The sequence below is a fragment of the Panthera leo genome, chromosome D1 (assembly GCF_018350215.1).
Source record: "Panthera leo isolate Ple1 chromosome D1, P.leo_Ple1_pat1.1, whole genome shotgun sequence".
Lineage (NCBI taxonomy): Eukaryota > Metazoa > Chordata > Mammalia > Carnivora > Felidae > Panthera > Panthera leo.
The window spans coordinates 105,407,195-105,431,722 of NC_056688.1; the positions used below are offsets into that span (position 1 = coordinate 105,407,195).

General features: G+C 56.8%; 1 protein-coding gene and 1 long non-coding RNA gene across 3 annotated transcripts in view; one reads left to right on the forward strand and one right to left on the reverse strand.

Moving 5' to 3' along the window:
- The window catches only part of SYT7 (synaptotagmin 7), a 61,099-nt gene that overhangs the window by 30,215 nt on the left and 6,356 nt on the right, over positions 1-24,528 (reverse strand). For both annotated transcript variants that reach the window (XM_042905523.1, XM_042905524.1), the window contains exons 2-3: positions 5,872-5,975; positions 1,441-1,520 (exon numbers count right to left, since the gene is read on the reverse strand). In XM_042905523.1, coding sequence (XP_042761457.1) covers positions 1,441-1,520; positions 5,872-5,975 — 184 coding nt within the window. The remainder of the gene's footprint in view (positions 1-1,440; positions 1,521-5,871; positions 5,976-24,528) is intronic.
- LOC122200096 lies at positions 13,650-24,272 on the forward strand. The gene is made up of 3 exons (XR_006193716.1): positions 13,650-13,697; positions 22,671-22,897; positions 24,028-24,272. It is a non-coding gene; the product is annotated as an uncharacterized LOC122200096 (long non-coding RNA).

Below are 24,528 nucleotides of genomic sequence, written 5' to 3' on the forward strand. Positions count from 1 at the left end.
TCTCACAGGCCCTTTCCACGACTATCCAGAACACATACAACCCCAGGTTACGGTCACCTGGGAGAGACAGACCCCCTGGCCCAGCTGCAAACTGGGTTAGGGGCCTGGTCTGGAGGCGGCGGAGGTGCTGGGCTGGCCCCACGTGGTCCCTCTCTGCCTTCGGGAAGCCTGGGGCCTGGGCTCTGCCACAGCCCTTGAGACCTGCCAGCTCTTGGCTTTGAAGACTGGAGAGTGCGCAACCAGACCCAGCTTCAAAGGCTCCCCGAGGCCTCCTCCCGAGCCTCCTCCCACCCCCAACCTCGGCAGACCCACCCCGCCACTTGCCCACCTCCCCCGCCCCCCCAACCGCCACAGACACACACCCACCGGAAGCTTCTGTGAAGGCCCCAAACAGGGTCAGAGCTAGAGATGAAAACAGAGGAGGAACAGGGAGGGAGCCCTCAGGAGCAGGGGAGAGGGAGAAGGGAGTGGGAAGAGAAGAAGGGAGAAGGATGGACAGGAAGGGGGACAGACTAGGCAGTGGGAAGGGGGCAGGAGAGAAGGTGTGGGGCAGGGCTGGTGGGGGCTCTGAGTTAAAGGGAGGCAGGGTGGGGCGGCTCTCCTTCAGGCCAAGCCCCTTGCTGGCAGGCTCGGCCCTCGCCAGGCTAGAATGGAGGGGCACCCAGCCCTCCCTCAGCCTGACAGCCCCCCCCCCCCCCCCCCAGTGAAGGCCTGCGTTCAGCAGAGAAGGCTCTCGAGAGAACCCTCCCGCTCCGAGCCTCTGGCCAGGTGGGGAGGTTGGCGGGGGGCTTCCCTTTTTGCATCCCAGCAACCGTGGCCAAGGCGGTCCGGGAAGGCAAGCCTGCCTACTTGAAGAGGGATCTCAGAGCGGGAAGTCTGGGTGCTTCAGAGGCAGCAAGACAGGCCTTGGGGGCCAGGAGTGACAGAGAAGGGAAGAGTCCCCACTGCTCCGCTTCCCCAGGTGACCCGGCACTGAGGTCTGCCCACCTTCCAAGTCACCCTCAGGGTACTGCTGAGGTCTTCAATGAGAGCCTGAGCACCCCAGGAGAGGGGATCCCAGCCCAGGGGCTGCGGGAGGAGCTCGGATATGCAGGGGAGCTAGGAGGGGGGTGGGGATGGTGTGTGATGTGGAGGAACCAGCAACCAGGGTTGAGGGAAGAGGCAGACAGTGCTGGGAGTGAGAGCAGCCGGAAGATGGGGCTGGGGTCCTTGGAACGCTGTGAGGGTCTGAGGGACACAGGCAGAAAGGGTGGAGCCCTGGGGCCACCCTGAGGTGCTGGAAGTGTGTGGGGGCCGGCGGGGGGGGGGGCAGGGAAAGAGAATGGCCCCAAGGCGTGAGGGGGAAACTGAATGCATGTGGCCAGCTCTGGGGAGGGGGGAGGCTCCTCCCACTTGGGCTGCCTGGGTGCTCCCACCCCAAACTCGAAGCCTGGCACCTACTTGATGGCCTTCTTCTCACTGCGCCCACGCCCTGAGTCTGGCGTGCCCACGGTCTCCAAGGAGTTCTTGTAGCGTTTGCCCTGTGGAGACAGCACCAGGGTCACTCCTGGGAGACAGGACTGCACCCTCCCTGCCTCCCCAGAACGGGCCTGGGGAGGGGAGTGGGCTGGGCCCGGCCTTGGCAACAAGATCTGAGGCCAAGGTGTGAAGGCGTCACCACGGTACCTGCTCCCCGGTTGGTAACTCCTTGGCCCCATAAGGCTCTAGGACCGACTCCGCTCCTTGACTGGCACCCCATCCCTGACCCCCAGGGATGGGGCCCCTCCTGTCTGCCTGTCTCCTGGGGCTCTGGCCCGGCTCCCAGAAACACATCTCCCTCTGCCACGGACAGACGGCTCTCAGGCGCCTGGCCACGTCACCGCTCCCAGATGGTGGGGGTGGCATCCTGCAGGGCAAGGTTGGCAGTGGCCAGTGACGTGAACGGCGGGGGCGGGGAGAGGGCCTCGTGCCCAGTCGTGCCCAGGACAGTGCCCAGCACTGTCTGGGGGCTCCCTGGGGTCCTCCTGCCTCAGGCAGTAAGGCAGAGTGGGGCTGGAGCTCTCTCCTTTATAGGAAGGCAGCTTTGGGAAGAAAGGCTGCCCCCCAGCTCTGAGGCTGGGGCAGCCGACCAGCACCCCAGAGTTCCTCACGCCTGCCTGAGCAGAGGTGGGGGGGGGGGGAAGGGCATGGCCTGCCGTCCAGGCGCTCTGGGTCCCCTGGCTCCAGGAAGGGCCATGGCTGAGCTGGGGACTGGGCCTGCTGCCGGGAAGGTGAGTGCCATTCACCTTCTCGGTTTGGGTTTCTAAATTTAGCTCATGCAGCGTCCAGCACCATTAACATTCCTGACTGTCACCAAGCGTCCTCACGTGCACCAATGGGCCATGGGCCTGGGGCGGGCCCAGGGCTGATGCGGGCAGTGGGGTGGCAGCACACACACACACACACACACACACACACACACACACTGACACGTGCACACACGTTTCCCCAACATCCCACATGTGCACCGACACCACAGCCACAACACTCGATGACTCCGCCCGCCCTAAAGCAAAATGAAAGCCGCACCACGGTGCTCCCCGTGCTCCCCCGACACTCCTGCCAGCCGCAGCCCCTGCCAGGGCACGGGAGCCGCCCATTTGGGGAGCTGGGCAGAGGTAGCAGAACCCCCAGAATGGTGTGGGGAAGGGGGTGGGTCCTCATTCCATCTCCAGCGCCCTCAGGTCTCAGGGGCGACTGGGTCCTGGTCCCAGCAATGCCACACCTTCCCCACGTCACCCCGGTTGAAGCTCCTTGCCCTCTCTGACCTCCTTTTCCTCCTTTCTGAAAAGGTGTGCTGTCTCCAGATGAGCCCTGGGTCCCTCATCCTTCCAGGTTCTCATCGCAGAAATTACTACTTCTCTCCTGGCTTTACTTTAGCTCCCACCCCGGGGGAACACAGCCCAAAATGGCAGGGACTGTTTGGTCTCTAGTACTCGGTATCGAAGCTGGTACCCAGCAGTTCTCAAAAAAAATGATCACATGGGAGCGCCCCCCCCCCCACCCCTGCAGTGCCCCACCTGCCCTGGGGACTCAGCCCCAGCTGTGGCCTCTGAGCCAAAACTTTAAGAGTTAAAAAAACCAGAGGTATTGGATCCTCTGAGTCTACAAAAGCTGCCCTCTCTCAGCTCCAGCTCTGCTCTGTCCCATCATTACCCAGAAGTTCAAATCCCGAACAATGCCCAGTCTGGCCTGGGAAGATCAGGGCCTGGGGTTGTTCCATGCTGGCCAAGGGCCCTTCTCTGGGCAGGACACAGGGAAGAGCCCCATCCCCAGCATTCCCCCACACTTCAGGCAGTGTGGCCCAGGGAGGACCCTCCAACCCCACCCCTCACTCCCTCTCCTGTCTCTCCCTGGCCTCGGCTGGAGAACCTGCCTCAGTCAGCACCTGCTTCTAAGGCCGGTCAGCTGCCCCTCCCCCAGGCCAGGCCTGGCTGGGGTGGGCTGTCCCCAGTTCATCCAGGGCCTGCCCCTCTTTCTCCCACAGCTCAGAGAACTTTCCCCTCTGGCTGCAATGATCACTCTGCAGCAGGAGCCGTGGGACTATGGGGGACAGGAACGTGGGCAGGACTTGACTTGGGGGGCAGGGGGATGTTAATGGGGCAATGATAGGAAACCCAGGCAGCGTCCAGGAGACACTGGGTGGCTCCAGAGGAACCCAATACCATCAGCCTGCTTCTCAGGGAGGGGGTTGGCCAGGCTGATCTGGAAAAAGCCAGCTGGAGATTAAGGAAGTTATTAATGTTTGGAAATGGGATCTGGGCTGTCAGGGTATCACATCACTGCTGCTGGGGGGACAGGCGGGCAAGGAGAGCCCAGTAACTGTGCAGGGAGCGTTTTAAAGCCCCTTCCATAAAGCACAGAGACAGTCCAGGCAGAAAGCCCCCAGGTCCCTCTGATGTGGGGGGCTGTGGGAGGGGTTGTGGCAGGGTTGGGGGCTGGGCAGCTCAGGGGAGAAAGTCAAAAGGGACAGACAGACTGTGGCTTGGACCCCTGGAGAAGTTCCTGGCTGGAGGCTGGGAGGAGGGGCTGGGGCTGTAAGATGCCTGAAGGGCTTCCCGCACTAACAGCCCCCCATCTGCTACAAAAAGCTGTCATCTTCGGATGCTGGTCCCCAGGTGAGTGGGGTGGGGGTGAGGCTCTTACCACAGCGCGCACACACACACACACACACACTGCAGCACTTACCACAAGAGGCCGGGACAGTGGGGACGAAGCAAGCTTCAGCTCACTCCGGTGGGGATCTGATGAGAAGCACATCCCATCATGCAGAGGTGAACACACACATACACACACACACACACTGCACCAATACCCTCAAAGTCGATGCACTCAGCACAAAGCCCCCCACTCAAGGTCACCCGCAGGGCCTGCTCATACACTTTCCTCTGTCTTCAAACACATACAGACAGATGGACAGCCCGACAGGCCGACAGGCCGACAGGCCCCGCAACAAGACGCACAGGGCTGCAGTGTGTGCGTGCTCAGCCACTCCCACGGCCTCTGAGGACACTCGCATACGTAGGCACGTGGCCAAGCCCCCTCCTCCACCTCCCCAGATGCAGACACGGGAGATCCAGGGACAATGCAGGCAGCCAGCCTGTCTCCACATACCTGCACTCCCACACCCAGAGTGGGCCCAGGTTATGCATATGCTCATACTTGGGGCACAAGGGGGCCTTCTCCATGGCTCCTCCCCAGAGGAAGGAGCCACCTGAAGCTGAATATCCCAGGATGGAGAGCCGTGTTCCCAGTTCCTGATTGTGCCTTTCCTGAAGGAGACCTGCTGGGTTATGGGCCTCTCGGGTCCTTCCCAGAGGTATCTGCTCCCTTTCCTTCCATAGGATTGGGGCTTGAAGCCCCTACCTACACAGTGCCCACGGCCACAGCCCTCCTCGCCTCATCCTTAAGGCCCCTCTGTGACCAGGCAGTGACACCTGGCCCCCACTCCCACCGTGCACAATCTGGGAAATGGAGGTACCTGCCAGGGACCCTTCCTCACCTACCCAGGAAAGTCCCCACATCTGGGACACCTCCGGGTCCACCTTTAGGAGTGCCCCACCGCACCCCACCCCCACCCCCCCAAAGTCCCCACTGCACTTCTGGGTTGGGACAGCAGGACTGGGGTAGGGGAGGAGGAGGGGAAGCGGGGTGGTGGTGAGGGGGGCGTCTAGCCTTGCAGCCACTTCTGGGGAACTGGTGGCTGCAGGCGGGTAGACGGCTCAGCCCGGCTCCCCCTCCCGGGGCCTTCGGGTGATGAATGTCCCTCCTGATGGTCTCGTTACTTATTGATGGCCTAATCCTGCTCGTTAATTCCCCAGCCCTCGTTAAAAATGAAAAGAAGCCGTTTGTGCTTGTACAAACCCCAAGAACCAGGATGGATGTGCGGGAGCTGGGGGTGGGGCGGGGCGGGAAGCGCCTCCTCATTGGCCAGGAGACAGGGCTCGGCCACGCCCAGCCCTGGGGAGGTGGGGCAGTGGGCGGCAGGGAGTGGGGCGGGAGGCACTGGGGTTGGAGGGGGCCTAGATTCTCCGTCTGCGCGGAAGCGTAAGGTTCTTTATGCCGCAGGTGGGGCGTGTGTGCGTGTAGTTGCGAGCGTGTGGAACGCCTGAGACCCACGTCTGTCCACAAACGTGTCCCTAGGTGTGTGGTTCTGGGTGTACACCCAGACAGATGGGGCCAACATCCAAGCAAACGCAGTGCGTGCATGCGTGTGAAATTCTGCGGAAACGTGCCTGACGACGTGGGCAAGTGGATCATCTGCGCGCGCCCTTGGGCGGGTTCACGAGCCAGTAGTTGTGGGGGGTGGGGTGCAGGGCCAGGCCCCAACCCCCGGGCCCTCAAGAGCCTCACCAGTTTGCGCTGACACCAGTGGCAGAGGCCGCAGAGGACGACAGTGACGCTAAGGCTGACGGTGATGATGGCAGAGACCAGCAGAACATCGCGGGTGGGCGCCCCTGGGGAGGACACACACAGGTCAGACCCTCATTGGCCAGGGCCAGCCACCCTCCCTTGGCTCAGAGCCCCCCAGAACAATCACCCGGTCCTTCCATTTGTCCCCCCACTGGGAGTTCTGAGTCTCAAGTTCTATTCCCAGCGAGACCTTGCTGGCTGACCTTAGGAAGTTCCTTCTTTTCTCTGTGCCTCAGTTTCCTCATCTGTAAAATGGGGGAATTGTGCAGGTTGACGTTCCTCCCAGGCCCTCCCTGCATGGGCTCTGCTGAGTCCAGAGGATCCACACCATCCCCCAAACTTGACATCTCAAAGGGAGAGGCCAAGTGTGCCCCCCAGCCCAGCCAGGCCTCAGTGGACACTTCCAACCCCCCTAAAAAAGCCACTGCCTCTGCACAACCTTCCTGCCCAGCACTCTTCCATCCCCTCCAACACTGAGCCACAATGCCAGCCGACTTTGCCCAAAGGACGATGACTAGTTCCTACAGTCTCTCTCAGGCCACCTGACCCACGGGCACTAACAGACCCTCAGAAGTATCTGGCCCAAACTCAACAGCGACATGTGTAGTCAAAGAGGGAATTTCTGGAATTCTCAGACCAGCCCTCAGTCCCTTTAGCTCAGCTTTCCTTGGGCTGGAAGCCCACCCAAGTGGCCTCTGTACACCCTGACCAAGCCTCAGCCTCAGCCTCAGGTCCTACCCTGTAGGCTCCAGTCCCACCTAAGACAGGCTCCTGTCTTAAATGCTCACAGGGGCCACCCGGCAGCTTCCATTCCAAGAGCTCAGGGGTCTCATACTTCAGGAGTGGCAACGGTGATACACCTGCCCTGGGAGGAAGATGCCAGGTTTCTGTGCAAATCCCACCACTCACTAGCTGTGGCTTTGGACGAGTCGCATAACCACTGAGTTTTCTCCTGTGGAAATGTGGATTCAACCTCCTCCCTGCCTTCTCCCAGGTGGTTGCAAACACGAGCCCAAACCAAATGCAAGGAAAGCAAAATTTCACCAGAAATTCTCATGTGGGGGAGTGAGTCGAAAGAGAGCAGCATAGATCACACGTGCACTGTAAATATGTGTGCACTAGGATGCGTCCTAAAGACAAGTAGACACTGTTTATTTACAGAGGAGCCTGCGTGGGCTTTTCGGTGCCAGCGATGGTGGTAATTAAGAGTTGACGGTATCTGTCTGGTCCTGCTTCCTGCGGTTTTAACTTCTGGGCTCCCAGTCTCTCTTGCTTGGCTGTGGGGCCTCGTGGAGAAGGGCCCAGCGGTTCCCCCGGCTCTCAGGGCCCTCGGGGCTCCCTCCTGCCACCACTCTAGTGCTGTAGGCAGCCAGTTTAGCACTTGGTCTCCCTAGAATCCTGCTTGGGTCCTGCCTCTCCCTTCTCAACTTCCTGAGCCTCCCAGCTGTGGGAAAAGGCCACCTTGATCTGGTCCCCACCTGTCCACCTGCCAGGCCAACTAAGCTTCCTCCTGTCCGGGGGTCCACAGGCTCGGCCCCCAGGAAGTCCCTGCACCCAGTTCACTGTCAACCTCAGGGCACACAGTACCCAGGAGCTCTGACCTGGACAACCAGCAGGCACCAAGGAACTGGTCCTGCCCTTCCCAGCCCGGGGTGGAGGAACACAGCTCTGCCAGACTGGAGGGGTCACATCTGCCAAAGTTCTCAGGCCAAATGGCAGGCCTCGGTCTTTAACCTCCAGGCTTCTGAGGGAAGGGGGGCAAGACAAGTGGGGACAGTGGTAGCCATAGTAACCATAGGTCTTGCCACCGAAGTCCCAGGAAAGGGGCCTGCACTTTCCCCAGCTCCATAGGAACTTCCCCTGCCCTGCTGGAAGGGTCTGGGAAAGCAGGTGACCTTATACCTTCCTCTGCTGAACTTGCTTTTATTTTTATTGAAAAAAAATTTTTTTAACGTTTATTCATCTTTGAGAGACAGAGAGAGACAGAGCATGAGCGGGGAAGGGGCAGAGAGAGGGAGACCCAAAGCAGGCTCCAGGCTCCGAGCTGTCAGCACAGAGCCCAACGCGGGGCTCGAACTCACGAACTGCGAGATCATGACCTGAGCCGGAGTCGGACGCTCAACTGACTGAGCCACCCAGGTGCCCCTGAACTCGCTTTTAAATAAAATAAATTCCATTCTTGGACTGAGCTTTCTTCAGCCACTATCCATTAAGAATCTATCATGAGGGGCGGGGCGCCTGGGTGGCTCAATCAGTTGAGCATCAGACTCTTGGTTTTGGCTCAGGTCATGATCTCACAGATCATGAGTTCCAGCCCTGAATCGGGCTCTGTGCTGACAGTGCAGAGCCTGCTTGGGTTTCTCCCTCTCTCTCTCTCTCTCTCTCTCTGCCCTTCCCCACCCCTCTCAAAATAAATAAACTTAAAAAAAAAAAAAAAAGAATTCAGCTAATTATTTCTTAGCATGTCAGGTGCCCCAGAACCAGTGAGTGGCAGAACAGACAGCCTGGGGCTCCAGACTCCAAAGTACCCAAGAAAAGACCCAAGTGTGAGTGAAGCTTCTGCCTCTTAATAGCCGAGCGGCCTTGGACAAGGGTCTTAAGCACTCAGTGTCTTCAAGTAAAGATAAAATGGTGCCCACCCGTGGGGTTATTGTTAGCACTCAACAGATAGGTATTATTATTAAGGTTGATGGTGTTTGTTTTCTCTCCGGTGTAAACAGAGGGCTCTGGGAGCACAAATGAGGAAGTGACCGCTGGACTAGGGAGCTGTCCGGGGAGGCTTCCGCGAGAAGGGGTATTTGGTGTGGTCTGGCGGATGGCTGTGAGGTGAGGTAGGATATTCCAGGCATAGGAGGCAGCAAGAGCCAAGGGGAGAAGGGATAAAGAGGAGTCGAGCACGTTGTATGAGGAACTGGACTAGGTCAGTGGGGCCTGATGGGGAAGGGGCTTGTCTGTCAGGCTGAGGGGCCTGCTGTGTTTCGCAGGCCATGGGAGCCATGGAAGGTTTTTGAGCAGGATCAGAGGGGGTGTTAGCAAGCTCTTGCTCTGGCAGCTGTGGTGCTGTGGTAGGAGGCCCGTTCCAGCTGGGTTCCTCTGCTCTAACACGCTCTTCATGCACCCCGCCCCCCCTCCATACATCTTGGCCATGGGGCGATTCTCAAAGGCGCCTACCTCCTCTCTCTGCCAAAAAAGGGCTGCCTCAAAACTGTTTCTCAACCCCTGCTGTAGGAAGAGGGCCCCTGAGGACAAAGCCTATCAATCCCAGAAGCCAGGGGGCACACACTTGGAACAGTCCCCAGAGACCCAGGGAGGGCCCATCTTAAACAATTAGCATTCTGGGGGCATGCAGAATGAGCACTGGGCTTGGAGTCTAGGAAAACGAGCCTGAGGCCATTCTGGCCACTAACCAGATGTGGCCATGAGCAAGGCCATCAACCTCTCGGATGTCAATGCCTTCATCTGTGAAAGAGCTGCCCCTTCCTCTGATGACGACCCAGGTGTCCTAGGTGCTCCCCGCGGGGTAACAGCTCAGCCCTTCAAACAACTTTAGTAAACATTACGGTTGTCCCCATTTTGCAGATGGGGAAACTGAGACACAAGAGGGTCAAGAACCTTGTCCGAGGTCATTCTGATAGCAGGTCGGGGACCCAGGATTCAAACCCAGGCAGCCCAGTTCAAAGGCTACTCTCTTTGCTTTGGGTGCCCCTTGGAACTCTTAGGGTTCTCAGGAATTTCTCAGGGTTCCTTAGGGTTCTCTGGGGCTACGGAGGCGGATGCTGAGCCGATGAGGCCATGGTCTCTCAAGCTCTCTTCAACAAGGCAGCACCATCTCCCTGGTTCACATCTTGGGTTTTTGTAGAAAGTTCCATTTGAAGAAAGAGATGGGTGGCTAAGGAAAAGCCGACCCCCCTAGATCGGGGAGCCTAGGATCCTCGACAGCACAGGGTGGATGCTGTCATCTTACAGGCAACGAGTCTGACCCCTCCCCCGCCCAGGCCCCCAGCTTCCCCCAGAGAGCCCTCGGAGTCAGGGTGGAACAAATGCATGTCACTGCAAATTGCATTGATGCTGTGACCGAAAGTGACATGGTGTCCTCAGCCAGCTAGTGACATTGCCATCAAGGGGTGCTGGCGTGGGTTCTTGCCTGCCAGCCGGAGCGAACCCATTCCCACAGCATGGAGCCACTCTGTTGGGGGCTGGAAGGGGCCTCTGTGGAGTCTGGCCCCCCGCAATGCGCAAACCCTCTGGGCAGCCCTGTGGGTGACAGGAAGGAGGCAGGCCCTCCACCAACAGGCATCATTAGGGAGGGTTGCTGTGTCTCGTGCTGAGCAGAATCTGTCTCCCCAGAACTCCCCCCACCGGGCCCCCCTCGCTCCCCAGCTTGCCCTCCGGAGCTGCTGGGAACCAGCCGGCTCCCTCTGTCACATGACAGGCCTCCAAATCCTTGCCGACAGCTCTCATGTCCCCTTCCGGTCTTCTCCAGGCAAAGCCGTTCTGGCCCTTCTAACCCTTCCTCCGATGACATACATGGTTTCAAGTCCCCTTAGCGTCAGCATATTAACATTTGGGGAAAGAAAATATTGCAGCCCTCGTCAGCCTTTGACAGGGCCGAGTTCCACAACCTACCCTTGGACAGAGGAGACATCCTGGGTCCCGGGGCTGAGACACAGACAAGGGCAGACAGATGACATCAGGAGGCCCGGGCGGCAGGGTGAGCCAGGCTTCCCGGGTCCGATCCCCGAGGTGTCTTGGGAGTGAGGTGTAAGCTCAGGTTTGTTGCTGCCTCTCTGCCCAGGCCTGTGGCGGGCACGTCAGCTGACTAGAGCTCAGAACTAAAGATGATCCGGCGGGGTCCTGTGGATGGGGCCTGCGTTCCTGGCCATGCCACCAGCCAAGGAGCTCTCAGGGTAAAGCCTGTGTGCTCGAGAAGGCAGCCCGCCTCTGAGCGTGGACGAGACGCTCATGCGCGGTCTTCCCCTCTAGAATGTCAGCTCCTTGAGGGTAGGGCTTGCTCTCTGTTCGCTACTGTCTTCCCAGAACCAAGGAGGGAGCCGGGCCTACAGCAGGTGCTTGGCAAATGCTTGTTCAAAGAATGGGTGAGTAAGAACCTCAGGCCTCTAAGAATAATAATTACAGAGGTTACCATTTATTAAGCACCCACTCTGTCCCGGACTACAGGGTCCACAAAGGCAAGGGCTGTATCTGCTCTGCTCATTCCGGATATTCTGTGACAGGCTAACATATGGGAAGTACTCAGTAAATATTGTTAAATGTTCAGTGCTTGCATGGTATCCCGCTCGTCACCCACACAAGATGGGAAGGAAGAGATGGGAGAGACTGCAGGACAGAGTTTGAGCCTCTCTCTTTTACACACACACACACACACACACACACACACACACACACACACATACACACACACACACCAGGACCTCCTTCATTCTTCCTCCATGCCACCTTTGCCTGACAGTTCCTGCTTTTTCTATACCCAGATGAAAAGCACCTCTTCCAGGAAGCCTTCCATAATATCCCCAGTGGGAATTAATTTCTCCTGCCTCTGAGTTCCCATCACCCTGCGCCGGCGCCCTTCTTTTCGGGTGCAGTGATTAAGCACCAGCGCTCTGGAGCCAGACTCTCTGGGTTCAACTCCTGGCTCTTATTCTTCTGCGACGTGTGACCTAAACTTTGCGTGCCTTTGTGTCCCCATCTGTAAATGGGGGCTAATAACAGTACGGGCCTCATAGGCCAATTGTGAGGTTTAAAGGAATTAGCACATATGATGCGCTTAGCACAGTGCCGGACACAAAATAAGTAGGCAATAAATGCTAGCTATTACCATAGCATTACCACGTCGGCCCTGTATTAGAGACGTCTGGGCCACGGAGCTGGCGCTCAACGAGTGTTGAATAAAATACTGAACTAGATACACATCTAGTTTTTCCCCACAGGACAGCAGAGGCCAGGGGTCACGTCTTACTCAATTCTGGGCACCCCAATCCCTGCCCCAGGGCTCCACCACGACCAAGAGCATCAGTGAATCCCTATGGCAGGAAGGGGGAGGGCCGAGGCCAGTGGGGGGTGGGGGTGGGGCAACAGCTGGGAGCCAGGCTGGGTTTCAGGTATGAACTGCAGACCTGAGCCCGTCTCTTGCCAGAGCTCTGCCCCCACTCCCAACTCCTTCTCATCTCCTCAGTAAGCCATAATTTATGGATGAACAGAATCAAACAGGACTGCTGGCTGCTGGGATGCCCTGGGGAGCTGCCGGAGAGGGAATGGACTTCTGAGGGCACGCTCCCCAGCTGCCCGGGGGGTGGGGAGAACAGGAGGGGACCCAGAGGGGGAGGAGGTACACACCCACACAGGTCACAGACATGGACACCCACAGCTCGTACACACACATGCACACGCCTCAGAGACACTCTTGACACAGACAGCTGTGCAGCCCACACCTCACACATGTGCATGCAGGTGCGCGCGTGTGCACACACACAGAAGCCACAGAGGCTCACCCCTTGCACAGATACCCGTGCTCATTCACACACGTGCAAAAATACACACCTGTGCACGGATACCCATGTACACACAAATACACACACATGCACTAGCTGTGAGACTCACCCCTTGCATGGACACCTGTGCTCACGCTCACACACACCAATGGCCTGGCCACAAGCAGATGTCCAGCCCACTCTGCCATCATGTGGCCTAGGTGTTCACGCACTTCCTCTGGCCTGCGATTCTCTCCCCTGCCCATTATTCGTCTACTCAAATTCCGTCTGTCCTTTTGTTTTAAAAAAAATTTTTTTAATGTTTATTTTTGAGAGAGAGAGAGAGAGAGAGAGAGAGCGTGAGCAGGGGAGGGGCAGAGAGAGGGAGAGACACAGAATCCGAAGCAGGCTCCAGGCTCCGAGCTGTCAGCACAGAGCCCGACACAGGGCTCCAGTTCATGGACCATGAGATCGTGACCTGAGCTGAAGTCGGAGGCTTCACTGACCGAGCCACCCCCCCGCGTCTGTCCTGAGGCAGAGCAGCAGGACAGGGAACAGACCTGGAGGCAGATGACCTGGATTCAAGTCACACCTTTGCCCCTGAGCTCAGAGCCATTTTTGGGACCTCAGGTAAAGCCCATTTTGGGACCTCAGAGGTTCACCTTCAAGCGATGAGAACAGGACCTGCCTTCTCATGCTGGGGTCCTGTCGACATAAAATAACAGCTCACGTGAATTGGGCATGCACCTTTTGTGGCAGACAGGAAGCTTACACATGCCATCCCACGTCATCTCCACAACCTGGTACCATTGTTGGCCCCATGTCACAGAGGAAGAAACAGGTATGGAGAACTAAGGCAATGTGAGCCTGCTCTTTACCGCAGCTGCAGAGACTGCCCTCTGAGCGCAAGGGTGTGACAGCCTCCCACAAGGGGCTACGGCGTGACCTAGCCACACCTAACTTTTCTGCTTCCTTCAAGAAGGCTAACCTCTTTCACTCTTGAGGCTTTGTGGCACGAGCTCTTTGCTCTGCCTAGAATACCTTCCTTCCATCTTCTACCATTAATATCCCTAGACCAAGATGGTCTTCGTTCCCTCCCACATGCCTTTCTGCCTCCCCAATAACTATGACAATTCATCATTGTGGGTTAATAATTAGCACTTGGTCTCCACCCCACCCCCACACCCAACTGGGAACACCTGGAGGGCTGAGACCCCCCCACCCCCACCCCCACCACTCATCCCTGTAGCCTGAGGTTTGGTACCTGGGAGAGGCTGGGTAAGTAAGTGACAAACAAATGCATGAAGTTATTCAAGGTCCCAGGTAAGCCAGCCTCTTCCGGGAAGCCCTTCCTTATGGCCAGGGATTCACAGCAGTCTCGTCATTTTCCAAGCTTGAATTAACTGATCTTCTGTCCAATGCTCTTTCCTTGGGGGTTGGAGCCAATGGGGTAAGATCGTGTCTCCCCATCGCTTGGGGTCTCCCACAGCCCTCAGCCCAGGATATGACATAGGGAAGCTGCTGGACATGCTGAAATCTGTGCACACAGACTCTTTCCCCCACACTTTGCTTGCTCTTGCATTCTCGGCTGGTGACACGCACACTCTCCATATCCAGGCCTTCCAGCATTGTCCCCACACCCTCCCAACCTAGACTGCTTCCCTCTTTGGGGATCCCCAGATCCCAGGCCCTTGCTCTCCTGACCAAATACCTTTCATCACAGCACCCATGTGTGCTCAACCCTGAATCATGTTTACAGTCTTTAGCACCCCTCTGGAGGTAAATACTCTCATGCTCGCCTCACAAAGAGAGAAACTGAGGCTCAGAAGGGTTAAATACTTGCCCAAGGGCACAGAGCAGCAGAGAGGTAAAGCCAGGGATGCACCTAGAGTCTGTAAACCTCAAACCCTACAGCTCGTTCTCTCTCTTGTTCCACCCGAGGGGAGCTGAGCCTTGAATCTAGTCACTCTGAGGACAGAGCCAAGAGAAGAAAGAAATTGAGTGAACACAAAATAAAAAAGCGGTCAGGGAGAGGAATTTCCCCCCAGAGTTTTACCAAAGAGAGCCCTGCCTGAGTTACTCCTCCTGGTGCTTCAGAGACTCACTTCACACACACCCTTCCCGGGGACCCTTTTTCCCTCCATTGGCCCAGCCCGCAGCCTTAGTAAAGCACCCTCATTAGAGAGAGGTTCAGTCCCCTAAACGTCCCCAAACAGTCTGGGGGGTGGGCCCCTGGGGTTAGACACAGGTGGGCAGGAAACAGAGAAGGGTGGGGTAGCCCAGGACGTGCCCAGCCGGGTCTCTGATACTGCCTAGGGCGCAACCACTATTCCCGAGATAAAGCCGAGTGATGTTGGGGGTGGTTGGGGCTACATCTGCCAGCGCCTTCCTATCCTAATCCTGCCTCCTCCCACCTGATTCTGCACTACTTCCGACACATCATGCCCCGGCGCCTCCCTCCTATCCTTTGGTGGCTGCGTGATGACGTTAGAGGTGGAAAGCAGTGAAAACTGGAGTCACAGGTTTTCAAAGGAAGCACCCTTCCACGTGCCTACTGAGCAGATAGAGATGGGGGAAGGTGAGGAGGGGGGGGGGCATTTATAAGTGCAGAGCCTGCCATCCCTAGGGACATTTGGGCACGGGAAGGGGGGACATTTTCAGTACCTTTCCCACCTTCCTTTCCTCCTCCCGACCCAACACACACACACACACACACACACACACACACACACACAGTCAGAAGAAGGCAGAGTTGGGCAGAAAGCAACAGAAAACCAGTGAGCAAAATTCTGAACCTTAAACTGCCAGGCTCCGGGCTGCCTGTCATGCCAAATTATCTGCCCTCTCGCTACTCTAAAGCTCCCCCTCCAGGCTACCCACCTTGGGAAAAAGAAAACAAGATGGGTAGGTAAAAGGAAGAAAGAAAAAGGAGGAGAAAGAGAGTCTGGCATTCATTTCCCAGGAAAGCTGGTCCTCCACCCTACCCCCATGCCCTCCGGACAGTCTCCCTGAGTGTCCTTCAGAAATCCAAGGAGACGCCCACAACCCCTCAGGCTTCACCTGGGGCCAGAGCAAGGCTGGTGAAAGAGGAGGCCCAAGGGGAATTGTTTTGGAAAGTTACAAGTAGCTGAAAATAGGGGCTTAGCACGAGCAAGCCTCCTCAACCTTGACTGTAATAAAAACAGATAATGCGTGAGTGAGCTAGGGAGAGAGCGCTGGCAGGGGCCGCAGAGGCCGGCTGGATGCAGACGGTTTAGAATTCAGAGGAGATGCCAAGTGAGTAAACAGCGAATGAAGGATTGTCCGGATGGGCCAGGAGCCATTCCAGCAAGAAATTGGACGGGGACATGTCAGGATCCACAAGCACTTTGACTCCTCATCAAGGGAGCAGGGCCTGGTGAGCTACAAAGGCCTCATCCATGCATTCTCTATGCCTTCTCTACCTTGGTTCTCTCTTCCAGCAGAGAACATGGCTTTGGTAATAATGTCTCCCATTTCTTCAGTGCAGAAGAGTTTACAAAGTGCTCCAGAGTTTACCCAGGGGGTCACATCTCTTGCCATATTTAGTGGTGATGGGGTATCCTCTGCCTGGTGACCCCTCCCCTCAGTCACCCCCACCTCCCACAATTCCTGGCTTATGGAAGCCTGGTGTATCTGGCTTCAGTCTTCAGCCTCAAAAGATGGGGAGGGGGAGAAAGACCATCTGCAGACTCCAGAGAGCTGCTGAGTCTGGAAGTCATCAGGGTCAAAGCCATTCAGGATGAACATGACCAGGTGCCAGCTCTGAGTTAGCCTTGAATCAGTCACCCTCCCCACCCACCCTGATCCCAAAGCCGAAGAGCCACCTGGGCAGCCGTGAAAATGATCATGTCCATCAGTGTAGCAGAAGCCCAACAAAGGAGGAGCTCAGGTGGAGGGCTTCTCCACCAGGAGTGTGGAGCAGGGGCAGGATCAGGGACGTGTGATGATTAAGTGCAGGCCCTGACCACTAGTTACTCCTATGAATAATGCATTGTTGTGCTTTGGCCTAAGTCAGCATCTTATTGTTATTAATAATACACGGCTGCAAAGAAGCTGAGGTTGGAATGGTGCGCTCTATTTTATTTGAGGATCTCAGAGCACTTAAGAGTTCCTCTCGCTGATGACTCAACTCCAGCTCCCCAAGTCTCAGCCTTCCTTACAGGCCAGGGCACCTGTCCTGCCCTGACACCCTTCCACCTGATGCTGGGAGCCATGAAAACCTCAGGGGCTAGGAATCTTCCATGGGATTCAGATTCTTGATTGGGGTTTTGGTGGGGGAAAGGGCACACTTAATAGTTGCCAGCTCAAGGGTTCTTAAGGATAGAACCGAATGTGAAGCTGCTCCCGGGGATGTTTAGGAAGGAGGGAGAGATCTAGTGGAAATCCAGGTGGGGAGAAATGGTTGGAGAGAGACCATTGGGGCTCTGAATCCAGTTCTGCCACCCACTGTGTCGCTGTGGGTGTGTGGCCTTAGGCAACTAACTCAACTCTCTGGTCCTAAGTCTTCTCGTTAGAACATAGGGTGACTGAGATTCCCTCTGGGAGGTGCCATTCTGCCATATTCTGGGCTATCATTTGCACCACAAATATTAGGAAGGAGCCACGGAGTGCGCCGCCCTGGGATCTGTCCACGGTGCTGAAGCAGGGGCGGGTCGCAGCACTCCTGTCCTTGGTGCTGAAACCCGTTTCTGTCCTTTGACTGCTCCCTCCTCCAGGCTGCCCTTTGCATTGCCCCTAACGAGCAGGATCCAAAGAACCGGAGCTGTTTCCAGGACTGCAGCATAGTGATTCCACTTTCCTCTGCCAATCGCTCCCGATCAGCCATGAGCTGAAGCCACGGAAGCGACCAGGCGACTTCAAGAGCTCCCTTTCCCCAGTGAGGTCCTCAGATACTGAGAACCCAGTTAGCAGTCCGACTCATGACCAAAAAAAAAAAAAAAAAAAAAGCCTCCCCGGTAAGGTAAATGCCATATCCCATTCCCTCAAGTGGGGCCCGCCGAACTGCCTCCTGGCGGCTGGTGCGGGTACTGCGCTTAGAGCAGAAACAGAATGTCCCCCGCGGTGGCACTGGGCGGGTGAAGGAGTGGCAGACAGTCCCCGTCGCCGTCCCCTCAGCCATTCCGGGAAAATATGGCGCTCGGTGCTTGCAGCGCTGCCTAATAACCTGCACGTTCCAGGCAGTCCGACCGCGTTTTGGCCGCCTTGGGGCACCATACTGCCTGGTTCATAGCAAAGACTCAACCCAGTGGTCAACCCGGACCAAGCTAAACTTCCTGCTCCCTCTTCCCAGAAGGGTGGGGTAGATCAGTTTAAACAAACACTTTTCCTCCCTGCAGTAGAGCCAAACCTACCAAAAGGAACACAAAGGGTTGTAATAGGCCTCCCTGAGGGCAAAGGCTCCCTACCTCACACCCACCCAGATGAGAAACTTGGCTAAAGCCCTTCTCTAGGAGAAAGTGGGAGTCAGGGAAGAAGGCCACAGCTTCACCCCACTCCTGTTCCCTACGCCACAGGTTGGGCCTCTTTGATAAGCAGATCTGCTTGGTGTTTCTAGGGACTGCTTTATTTTAGCCCCACTGGGTGTAGAAATTCCCCTCTTTCCAAAAACAAACAGCAAAACAAATAAAACCACCCTAAGACAATACCCCAAATCACAGCTTCTCTGGGTCCAGGTAGGGAGTAAAGATAACAGTCTTCAATTACAGTAGATACAGATAATATAATTTATTGAGCACTTACTATAGGCCAAGAACTGCTAAGAGCTCTGCAGACTTCATCTCCTTTAAAACTACAACCTCTCCCCGGGAGGAAGCATGATGATCAGCATTCTACAGATGAGGAAAGTGGGGTCCAGAGAGGTGAGGTGACCACTCAGGGTGGTGCAGCTGGCGTGTGTTGAGACTGCCATAGAAAACCCCATTGTCTGCCCTTAATCTTTCAGCTCCGCAGGATCCACCTCGCCATCCTTCCATGTTCTGGAAGCCTCACTGCTCCACCCCTCCACATCCTCACATCTCCTATGAGGGCAGACTGGAGGAACACAGTAACGCCTCACACTCCCACAGCACTTTACAGCCCGCGAAGTGCTTTCATAGCCATTGTCCGAATCAACCCTCATGATACCGAGGCGTTTTTCTGATTTTACAGGACAGAAAACTAAGGCACAAAGAAATAAGTGACTTGCCCTCAGTCACACAAGGAGTAGTGGAACCAAACTCAGATGACAATGGTGGTACTCCCAGCCCAGGGCTCTCTCCCTATTTCTGCAAGGCTGGGGTCCTGGGGGCAAGCCAGGGAAGGGATCCGGGGGCTTCCCGAGACCCTGACCTCGGCTGCTTCTCTCCTCCTGGTCCCCAGGGGCCATCAGTTGGCTCTGCTTTACATTGGAATCTCAGAGTCTCATTCTAAATGAAATTTTTTTTTCCAGGCAATTACTTCCTACTAATTAGGAGGCAAGGCTGCCAGTCCCTGGGCCCTGGGCTGACCCCCTTTCTGAACTCACAGGGGTGGGGGGTTATTGAGGTACTGAATAGCAGCACCAGCCACAGAAAGTGCCTGGCTCAGCCCCATCAGCCCCATCATCTGAAGGAGGCTGGGAAACTTTTGAGGGCAGGGGAGATGGTGGAGGAGTAAGGAGCACCAAGGAACTGGAAGAATGGAGGCAGAGGTGGGGACACTGGGGAAGGAGGGACTGTGAAGTGGGAGAGAGCCAGGGGACAAGAAATGAAGGGGCCTAGACATGCCCCTGCAGAGTAAGAGAGAGACCTAGGCTCAGGAGCAGCAGGGGCAGCCAGGAAGATCGAGAGAAACAGGGACATTTCTTCCATGTTGTAGGAAGAAAAAAGGAGGAATCTCAGGAAACTGAGAGACAGAGGAGGGGGGAGAGATCTCCCCTCTGCAGAGGGAGAGGGAGGAAGGAGGCACCCTGGAAAATGGTCAAAATTACTAAATTGGAGGAGGAAAGAGAGAAGGAGATACTGGGAGACTCCAGGAAGGAGAAGGAGAGAGGAAGGACAGGGAGGAAGGAGGAATTGCTGAAGGAAAGCCCGGGGGAGACAGGGAGGAGAGCGGGGGAGGACGGCTGGAGTGGCAGCTCCCAGGGCCCCAAGAAGGGCTCTCTCTAGTCATCGTCCTTGAGCCTCCCCAATGTCAGTGCCCAGCCAGTCGGGCCCACATGCCCTCCTACGCAGCCACAGGTGCGGGCTGGCATGATGGCAGGCCACCAGTCGGCTCAGGCCCCAGATGCTCCGCTCACTCAGGGAAGCCAGCCGACCTCTCTTCCTGTCAACCTGCCACCCCCTCCAGTGAGCTGAGCCAGGGACTCTCCTGGGTCACACAGCAACATGACCAGGAGGATCTGGGACTATGGGGTCCAGGCTTTCTAATTTACAGAAGGAAACAAGCCAGGACCCGAGAGGAAATGGTGCTTATCCAAGTTCATATAACAAGTGGGTGATGAGGCCAGATGTAGAGGGCTCAGGGGCTAAGTGTCAGTGGTGGGTCCTGTTCCTTTCTGGGCAAAACCAGTAACGGGAGGCAGAAACGGGTCTTGGCTGCTTGCAAACTGCCCCTGAGCAGTCTAAGCCCTGTGAAGTATGGAAGGGAGTAAGGGTAGTCAGAGGCTGAGAGAGAAGCAATTTGCCACCATTTTTTAGGAGTTTATTTATTTTGAGAGACTGAGCGAGTGAGCAAGCGAACACAAGCGGGGCGGGGGCAGAGAGGGAAAGAGAGAATCCCAAGCAGGCTCTGTGCTGTCAGCGTGAAGCCCGAACCGGGCTTAAACCATGAGATTATGACCTGGGCCGAAATCAAGAGTCAGCCACTTAACCGACGGAGCCAGCCGGGCGTCCCAGGAAGTCACCATCTATGGAGCACTGGGTGGGAGCATTCTGCATGGGTTATAATTGCAGCTAACATTACCGAGCATTTATTAGGCACGATGTTCCAGTCACTTAAAGCATTGCATGCAGGATCTCATTTTCTTCCCACAATAACCCCATAAAGTATGTATTACTGTTATTCCATTATAGGGAAGAAACTGAGACTCGGGAAGGCTGAGTAATTGGCCAAGTCCACAGGCTAATCAGAGGCATGTTTCTAAATCAGGCGTCTAACCACTGCCCTGAGGACCCATCCACCCTGGCATTATCTGAAGATGCTCAGATCCCCAAGTTCCCATGATCCAGCCCAGCCCTGGCAGAATCTAGGCCCCAGATGCCAATGTGGTTACAGTTCTGTGTTGTAGGGACTTCTTGTGGTCCAAAGCGGGGGCGGTCTCATGAAGTTAAATTTGAACAAGCCCCGTCCTAAGGCACTGGAGTCTGGGTTCTAACCCTGGCTCTGCCACTCACTTACTGTGTGACTTTGGGCAGGTCACTTGCCCTCTCTGGACTTGGCGCTCCCACCTGTGTCACTGAAGGGGAGAACCCGATAATAAGAGCTAGTATGTTCATGGTGCTGACTCGGTGACAGGCACAGTTCCAGCCAGTTTATATACATCAACTCATCATATCCTCCCAACAGCCCTCTGAAGTAGGTGCTGTTATCACCTCCACTCTACAGACGGAGAAATGAAGCACTGAAAGGTTAAGTGACTTGCCCGAGGTCACACAGCCAACCAGTACATGGCAGAACTGGGATTTGAACCCCATTACTTACAATTTCTTTTAATTAATTAACGTATGCATTATCCACAACCTCCAACCCCCCAACGTGGGGCTTGAACTCATGACCCCAAGATCAAGAGCTGCGTGCTCTATCGAGCCACACAGGCACCCCATGAACCCCATTATTTCCCTGATGAGTCTCCCAGCTCCCGCCTAGGGCCCCAGAGAGGCCTTCCCATGTTCCTGTGCCCGGGCATACATGCCATCATGTTTCCACACGGGAAGCACACACACCCTCATGTGTCTGCCGGATGCAACACGTGTTTGCTGATGCTTCCCCACCTGCACCTGAGCTTTCGCCCAGTTTCTGTCTGGACTCGCTACATCCGCCCGGTCATACGTGTCCATGAGCTTTTTGGGACCTAGATCGGGCCAGCTCCAGCGGGCCCCCACGCATGCACACACACGTGCCCCCCTTTCCGGGCACTGGCTGCCTCGTGGCGGTGGGGGAGGGGGGGCCTGTGCCAGGCTTTCGCACACAGCCACGTGGCAGTGACGCGGGCCGCCACGCCCCTTCTCCTCTGCCCCCCTCCAGTGCCTGGGTGGCTCGCACATCACACTGCACGCCTGCCAGCACCCCCATCCACGCTGCCCTCCTCACGCCTCTCCCCTAACAGAAGCAGGCACCTTCTCCAGGAAGGAAGCAGGCACAGGCCCAGCCTGGCTCCCACGGCCTAAAGATGCCAGCCAACTCAGGGGTGGAGAGGGAGAAAGAGCCATCGACCAGAGGCTCTGAAGGGCCTGGGTGCCACGGTTCCTGTCTGAGACTAAGCCCTCCCTTGGGTCTGAGGGCCGGAGCTCTCAAGACCCAGAAATGGGGTCAGGTGGGGGATGTAGGGCATCCCTGCCCATCACGTCTGACTAGGGCTCTCGAGCCGTGAGGGCTGCTCTGGCCAAGTTAGCATTGTTGCACCCCCCCAGCACCCCAGCCTGGTCCCTGCTCTCTCCTCCCCCTGCCCAAGCATCTCAGAGTTCTGGGTATTTTTAGGTCTCAGCTGACAGGCTGTGAAATCGCTTCCTTCGCACCTCCCCAACCAGGCGGGGGCTGGAGAGGGAGGAATGGGGCCGGTGGGGGGGGGGGGGCCACACACAGCCGATTCATCAGGCTCCTCCAGGGCTGGCAGGTGCCAAGCAGCGAGTGAGGGGTTCCTCCCTTTCTCCTCAGAGCCTCCCCTTGACTGAGAGGAACCTTCCACTGAGCCTGCCGAGAGGGAGAGGAGACAGGGTGGGAAGGGAGCTGCGCCCCACTCCAGGGACCTGAGAACAAAGGCTTTAGGGGATGCCACAAGCACTGAAGGAGGCACTGGGGACCCCTCTGTGTCCCAACGCCAGTTCCCAGCACTCCCTTCCAAGTGATGGGTCGAGAGACGGGCTGGCTTGGATCCTAGTGGGATTAGGGGGGCACCGGGCAGTGCAGCCTGGTGGTCAAGACCCAGCCTTTGGAGTGAAGCTGACACCCCTGCTCTACTGAGTGACCTTGTGGGACACTTCAGGTCCCGGTGGGACCTCTCTGGGCCTCAGCGTCCTCATCTGGACAACAGTGGCAATGCTGTCTCCCTCGCAGGACTGCTGTGAAGAAGAAATGCAAGGCTGAACGTGGAGAACGAGGGGGTCTGTGGACCCGCCAGGCCCTGCTGGGAGATTCTGTCTCACCACCTTCCCCGACCTGCAGCCCCACCCAACCACTCCTCTGGGCTGCCTTCCTCGCCGTGGCCCCTGAGGGATCATCCTGGCATCAAGCTCTTCGGTGCCCATCTGACCCTCACCCCAGGGAACAAGTCCCCAGCTAAGGTGGGTAGGCAGTGCAGACCATCCCCGCCTCCCTGCTTCCTGCTGTAGGGGGCACGTTACACATCTTGTGTGCACATGGACCCAAATACCAACACGCGTGTGCGACTCAGCGCCGGCTGTGAGGGCGTTTGCCCTGGGACGAGGCCCCAGGGAAGTGGGAAGGCGTACCCAAGTCCTGCTGTGAATGGGCCCCTGTGCCAGGGGCCGTGGGCACGGAGAGGGAGGTGCCTGCCTAGTTGCCGTGGAGATAGGTTGGCTCTGGTGGGGCTCTGGAGCTCAGGCCTGGCAGCGTGAGCTGTGCGGCTCTCCCGGGGCCTGGCCCAGAGGCCTGCGGTGTGGGGTACGGTTCACATCCAACCGCCAGGAGCATTTGCCATGTCCCCTGGGCCCTGGACTGGCCCACCTTGGCTCTACGTCCCTCTCTGGAAAGCTTTTTCTGATGCCCCAGATCCCTAGGGAAGTCCCCTGGCAGTGCCCATCTGCATCTGTTGTCACCTGGTGTCCCCTTGACGGCCCATTACCTGCCACAAGCTTTCCAAGGGTAGGGTCCCAGGCCAGCTGAACGCTGCAGACCTCCTGGTGTGGTGCCTCAGACTCAGCCCTGTGCAGGGGACAGACCCAGGAGGGGCCGGGCAAAGGTGGGAACAGATACGTTAACCTGCGACTCTGGCTCCATACACCTGCCTGGCTCCAGGCCTCCTACCCTCCACACTGCTGCAGAGTTAAAAGTTCTTTAATAGAGATCTGCTTGAAAGTCGTCCATGGCTCTCCATTGCCCTAATTAAAAAAAAAAAAAAAATCCAGTTTTCCTATTTCAGAATGCCAGGACCTTCACAATCTGGCCCAACCTACCTTTCCCAAGCCTCAACTCCGGCTAGTGTCCCCTAACAGCTTCCCTTCTGGCCACGTCCAAGCACTCAGTGCTGCTTCAACTGAACGAGACCCCACTTCCGGGCCACTGCCTGTGCTGTCCCCCGCCACACCGAACGCCTCACCCCTACCGCTCACGTGGCAAGCTCTTAGCCTTTCTTCAAAACCCAAGGCCCCGGACTAAAGCTCGTGCTCTTTGGGTCTGCTGGTGTTTGCTGGAACCCCAAGCCAACTTCTCACTGCAAGCTCCCCCTTTCCAGAGTCATCTGTGGATAGAAGAGCTAACACAGGTCATGTTCTTAGAACGGCACCTGGCCCGTAGTGATCACTCAACACATCTTTGCTGTTCTGAAGGTCGCTGACTGGCACTGCTTCAGTGGAACCCCCGCCCCCCGACTCCTTCTCCACCAGGGCTGAAGCAGGCATGTCCTCCCTGGAGCTTCCGGAACCCCCATCCCAGACATCAATCACTTGGTGCAGGATAATGACAAGATAACAGCTGTCATTGGCTGAGTGTTTACTATGTGCTGAGCTCTCTGCGAAAGATGTTTCCCGCCTTACCTAGCCTCACCCTCCAACCCTCTGGGAAATAAGAATCATCATCATACCCATTTAACAGAGAAAGAAACTGAAGCCAGAATAGTGGAGTAACGGGCTCCAGGGACAGCGCAGCAAGTGTCTCTGCCAGGATTCAGAGATAGCTGTTTGACCCCAGAGACCTCGCTTAAGCAAGCCACCCCCTGCTGCACGTGCACAGAGTG